General features: G+C 40.0%; 1 protein-coding gene across 3 annotated transcripts in view; it reads left to right on the forward strand.

The window, feature by feature from the left end:
* Window positions 1–5451, forward strand: part of CDIN1 (CDAN1 interacting nuclease 1) — a 222339-nt gene extending 216888 nt beyond the window's left edge. Inside the window, exon 11 of one of the 3 annotated variants that reach the window (XM_060098278.1) lies at window positions 4177–5451. In XM_060098278.1, the coding sequence (XP_059954261.1) occupies window positions 4177–4306 (130 nt within the window). In that variant the 3' untranslated portion in view covers window positions 4307–5451. The remainder of the gene's footprint in view (window positions 1–4176) is intronic. The other 2 variants (XM_060098280.1, XM_060098283.1) reach the window with 2 other exon arrangements.
* The last annotated feature ends 549 nt before the right edge of the window (window positions 5452–6000 follow it).

Genomic DNA, 6000 nt, shown 5'->3' on the forward strand with positions numbered 1-6000 from the left:
CCCTAGAGGACACAAATGTAAATAAAACATGGTCGTTGCCCTCAAAAGGGTCACAACGTAGCAGAGACAAATGATGAAACGTGTAATCTCTGGGAGACAACTGTGCACAAAGACCACAAAAGGGTGCCCAGTTTTCATTCCACAGTCTCCTGCTTAATTTCTCTAAATACTCTACAATGGAAGAAAACCAGAGAAACACATTTACAAGGTTGTCATTATTTATGAGGAGCTTTATCTTTCATACCCTCAAGGTCTGTCATGGCTCTTGACTTTCACCTCCCATTTTTTCAAGAGGTATTTGTTATTGTTGCTAATTTGGTGGTATTTTATTTGCAAGCAGAGTTACTTGTTCAAGTGTCACTTACATTCCAGCCTCTGCTCCACAGGAGTTTTTAAAATCCATTTGGAGTCTTTGATCTTATTACTTGACCATGAGTATAGTAACCTTCAAATTATAGCCAACCTTGAAATGTGTTTACACAATCAATTCAGATATCCATATACATCCCATTACTGAGTGTCTCCAGCCTGGTAGGGAGGGCTGCAATCCCAGTAGCAGACCAACCCTCTGCTTTGCACATTTGCTCAGATCCAAGGACTCTGTTTTCTTTTCAATTCTGTGAATAGACTCTTTGATTTTTATTGGTCACAAAGGTTATGTTTGCCTTCCCAGTGATCTCATTCTTGTCCAGTAGTGCCACAATAAATGGAAGTAGGCATCAAAAAGGTGAAGTCTCTAGGCCCATCAGCATGTACTTGACCAACATAAAAATTTCCTAGGTCTTGTTTACTCCCTGTTTTACAACTTTTCAGAAGGAAATACTAGAGATGGGTTGCTTGATTTTTCGAAGTATCAGCCTACATGTTGCCTTCTGCTGGTTCCGATAATGGAGGAATGGATCATGTAATGTTACCTAGTGCGGTCAGCCTCTTCATAAACAGCCAAGTTGCTGAAAGGTTAATTTGCCAGCGTCTGATAATCTCTGGATCCTCAGCTGTTGGAGAAACGTCAGAAATGCACTCAAGGTATTGGGAACAAGGCCAGGTCTTGTTCTCCCGTTAAATTTCCAAAGTTGTAACCCTCTAAAGTCCTCATTATTTTTGTCATTCAAAGACTACATAATTTGAAAGCCTCCGTCTACCAATCTCTATTTACAAAGGGAGTCGTATTTCCTTGTTTTTAATTAATTAAGCACATATCGTCAATCAGAGCTTTTGGGTCATATGAGAGAGCTGGTATTGCCCAAGTAAATATAATCTCACCCCAAAGCTAGGGAACAATGACTTAGATAGAGGGTAGAGCCTTATTATGAGTCATTTCTCATATATACTAAAAACAGTTCATAGATCTGTGTTGCTACCTTCAGAGAGTCCTCCTAAGTGAACCACTACATGAAATGTTTAGATTCACAATCTTGCAAAACCTTTTCCAGTTGCTGATTTCATGTGTTGCTTCACAAGTGAAACAAGTTCACTTTCTTGGTCACTGAAGTGTTCCCCAGCCTGACTTTCATGCCTAGAAAATGCCATTTTCGTAAAGAGCCTTCTTGCTTCGTGTCCTTTGGCTTATGATTCAGGGAAAGCGCAGGCTGGTGATATGTGTTTTTGTTTTATTAAATCTTTAAAACACTGGGCTTGTTGTTTATGACCTCTATATATTCTTTTGTTCTTTTCTATGACTGGTTAGATCACCTTTGTTTTTTTCCTCCCTTCATAGAAATATGAGCGCCTTTCTAAAGAACATCATGGCCTCAAGAATGGCTGTGTAATAAAACAGGGGAATGTGTTGAGGTTAACAGTAGATTTCTTGAGGCTGTGACTGAGGGCTGCTTCACTGATGGGAAGGTTTGAGGCTTCTCAGACATGAACTTCCAAATCACAGGTCTTCTTGGCTCTTGCCAGACTTGTTTTGACAAACCTGAGATCACTTGATACTAGTCATAGAGCTCTTTGTAAAATCAAGGTACCAAATGGTATCCATTGCAGACAATTGTTTTAAAAGTTACTAAGAAACCCTTGGTTAAAATGGAAGCAAGACCTCGTCCAGGTGTGAGCTTCACCTGGTGTGCATTTAAGCACTGGGGCCCCAAATACCTCGTGCCCTAGGTGCCTGATTCTTCTGACCACAAAGGAAACTCTCCTCAGAGATACTGAGAAACAAAAGCACTTGCAATCAGCCCTGAATTCAGGTAAATGTCACAGTGCCTGGTGCTCCAAGACATCTCCTCCTATACAGCTCCTGTGTTCCCTAGAACAAGTTCAGTTGATGAGTCAACATCTCATGATTCTATCCCTACATGGAGGGAATACAAAAGTTTTTTTTTGTTTTTTTTTTTGTTTTTTTTTTATTTATTTATTTTTAGCTGTGTTGGGTCTTCGTTTCTGTGCGAGGGCTTTCTCTAGTTGCAGCAAGCGAGGGCCACTCTTCATTGCAGTGCACGGGCCTCTCACTATTGCGGCCTCTCTTGTTGCGGAGCACAGGCTCCAGACATGCAGGCTCAGTAGTTGTGGCTCACGGGCCCAGTTGCTCTGCGGCATGTGGGATCTTCCCAGACCAGGGCTCGAACCTGTGTCCCCTGCATTGGCAGGCAGATTCTCAACCACTGCGCCACCAGGGAAGCCCAATACAAAAGTTTTAATTAATCTTGCGTACAGCTTGGCTGCCCTACTGATGTGAATCCCCAAATAAACTGTTCCATGACATCCAATTGAATTTGTCCCTTGCATACAGTATCTTGCAGCCCATCCTGTACTGTTATGTTTGGCAAGTACACTTCAGCATATAATAAATCATGGAAGGAAAAAGCTTTTTGGCCTAGCGTGGTTCAGCCTGCTGTAATGTCAGAATACAGAAAGCAGTTCTGTTTTTAGACATCCTTTTACTAACCCAACGTTCATAATTTATGCTTTCACTGTAAAATTCCTGCAATACGACACCAAAAGTAGAGCTGCCCTTTAATTAAGTACTCTCGGTAGGAAAAACGTGAAACTGATGTGCAAAACATCTCTGTGTGCACAGTGATTGATAGTGATTACATCGTTTTGAACCCAGTCTAGAGGTCTCAACTTCCTGCTGGCTACTTCCTGAGTGAGCCGCTAACCAAATTGGAGATAATTCGGAGGCACAATTTAGAAACATTGAGGTTTCAAGCCAGCATCTGTCTAGACTTTTTCAGAACTCTACATGGCATTATTCCTTACTTTCGTGATGAGAACCTACGACCAAATTTCATGCCATGTTCATGCTTAGAGAGGCTGTAATGCAGAGAGTGAAGGGGCCGAGAGAACTCTTTGCAGGATCCCAGTTGTCATATGGGTTTGTTTGTTTTTTGTTTTTAAGACTAGAAAGAATGAATGACAGAAGGAACTTCTGGCCCTATTGGTACGTGAATAGAGCATTAGAGCCAGAAGAAGACCTTGAGCTGTTGATTTTTTTTAATTATTTTCCAAATATTTTTTTCCTTAGTTGAAAATAGGTAGGTTTAACTTTTTTTTTTTACATCTTTATTGGAGTATAATTGCTTTACAATGGTGTGTTAGTTTCTGCTTTATAACAAAGTGAATCAGTTATACATATACATATGTTCCCGTATCTCTTCCCTCTTGCGTCTCCCTCCCTCCCACCCTCCCTCCCTATCCCACCCCTCTAAGGGGTCACAAAGCACCGAGCTGATCTCCCTGTGCTATGTGGCTGCTTCCCACTAGCTATCTATTTTACGTTTGGTAGTGTATATATGTCCATGCCACTCTCTCACTTTGTCACAGCTTACCCTTCCCCCTCCCCATATCCTCGGTAGGTTTAACTTTTAAAAGAGTGCCTCTACATGTCAAGAGGCTAAAATCCCAAGCCTGGTGCTCCCCAAATCAATGCTGTTTCTACTCTGCTTTTGTCCTTCATCAGCTAAGTCATCACAACACCTGACTGAGAGGTAATTAGAGTAGTGAAATAGTTCAGGTTCCTTGAAAGAAAGGTAACAAATCCGCCCAAGGTGGTGACACTTGCATGAAATAAACTCTTTGGTGTAAGTTCAGCTACTTTCAGTCATAATCGTAGCAACCAAAACAAAAACTTCGTACAATAAATCATTTAATCACCTTATCCATGCTTCAAAGATTACCTTTTTCTGGAACTATGTTGATACTACGTGTGCATGTTATTTTCTCATGTTTTTGCAGGTTTGGGCCAGGCTTAGTCATCTACTGGTATGGATTTATCCAGGAACTGGACTGTAACCGGGAAAGGGGCATCCTGCTCCAAGCCTGTTTCCCCACCAACATCGTCACCTTATGCCATAGCATTGCTTGACCCTGATGATCCTGGAAGAGAAGCTGGGAGGAAAAGATGAATCCGGAAGCAATTTTACTTTCCTGCAGTGTAAACTCCTGGCAGCATCTGCCCTGAACTTCAGCTGAACTCTCGCTGCCCGTGGTCACACCACTACCTCTTTAGACAAACATATCAGGAGTTTCTGTTTTCCTTCATCCCTTGCTCATGTGAACAGCCAAGAACTACAGACACAGCCCACTCATTATCAGCATTTCTGTCTCTGTCAAACAGTTAGTTTATAGATAGTCATAATCTTTCTTCCTTCCGGATGGTTTCTCCTTATATACTGAACAAAAGAAAAAATGTGGAGACTGAAAGGTGTGATTTTTCAATTCTCCTCCCAGTTACTGAATCGCCCTCTTTTTTTTTTTTTTTTTTTTTTTGTAAGCCTCCATTCATTCTCTCTCCCTCCCCCTTTCTCTTCATGTACACTCACAGATACCCAGGGTTTCGTTACTGTCATGGAATAACCTAGCACAGTCCCAGCAAAGCCGAAATCATGAAGGCTGCAACTAGATTTTCGCTCTCACCTGCAAGGGCAGACCTTGCTGGGAGCCTGCATTTGTTTTGTCCAGGCTTTATGGTTTCCTGACTCCTATGGCAGTAAGCCAAGCTGAAAAAAATATACTTGATGAGAATTTCCTCTTTCTATAATACTTATTTGAACACCAAACATTTTCCATTTATCTCATTTAAAAGCATTAGTTACGTTGTGTCTGGAAACCACACTCCTTCTTTGGATTGGGGGCTGAGGGCAGACGACTGAAGCTGGGTGCCAGCCTTGACAAGAGTTTATTTTTAAATATAACTAGTTGTCAGTATGTATGGTAGTCAGTATTTTTATGAGTAAAATTTTTCAAAAGTACATTCTGTACCCTGCTTTGTATCTGCATTTTATACCGCATAATTATATAACACTCAAATAATTTAGGCATTAGGATTGTTCGGCTTTGAATGAATTAAGTGTACCAAAAATAAACCTAGAGCAATTTTCAAGTAAGCAAAATAAAAGAAGTTTTGTATTTGTTCACTTTCATTTATTCACTTTTTCTACTGCAAACCAAATTTCAATCTAAAGGAAAACATCAGTAAATTCATTATAAACCTATCTTTTAGGAAGGTGAAAAATTAATCCATACCCAAAAATGTACTTAGTAAAATATTTACCCTCATGTTGACAAAACATAATATTCTTTATAATGTTGAATGAGTTTGGAAATATTAGTAAAAATGTAACTTTTACAAACACCTTCAAGTTATATACATTGCTTGGTTCTTTCAAAAGACTAAATATACCATTTGTATTTTGTTCATTTTGTACCTAAGAAGATTTTCAGAAATCTGCCTACTGCCTTTCATTTTGAAGGACACAAACATGTTGGGTTCAGGCATGGATTTTAGCTCTGTTGCAGGTTGCATTAAACAAAAAAGAGGAAGAAGATGAAACAGTAAGGCGGTATCAGGCAAACTTCTGTTTCCGTGTAAAATTCACCATGCAGGTTTCATGAGTAAAATAGAATGATTTGGAACCACTGCTGTTGTCGTGATACACACACACACACACACACACACACACACACACATTTTAGACAAAAATGTTGTTAAAAGCAGTTTTCGTGGCATGCTCTAAACTGCTTTTTCTTCTTTAGAAATAAATTACATTTATCTGCACA

The sequence above is a fragment of the Mesoplodon densirostris genome, chromosome 4 (genome assembly GCF_025265405.1).
Source record: "Mesoplodon densirostris isolate mMesDen1 chromosome 4, mMesDen1 primary haplotype, whole genome shotgun sequence".
In the NCBI taxonomy this organism is placed as follows: Eukaryota; Metazoa; Chordata; class Mammalia; order Artiodactyla; family Ziphiidae; genus Mesoplodon; species Mesoplodon densirostris.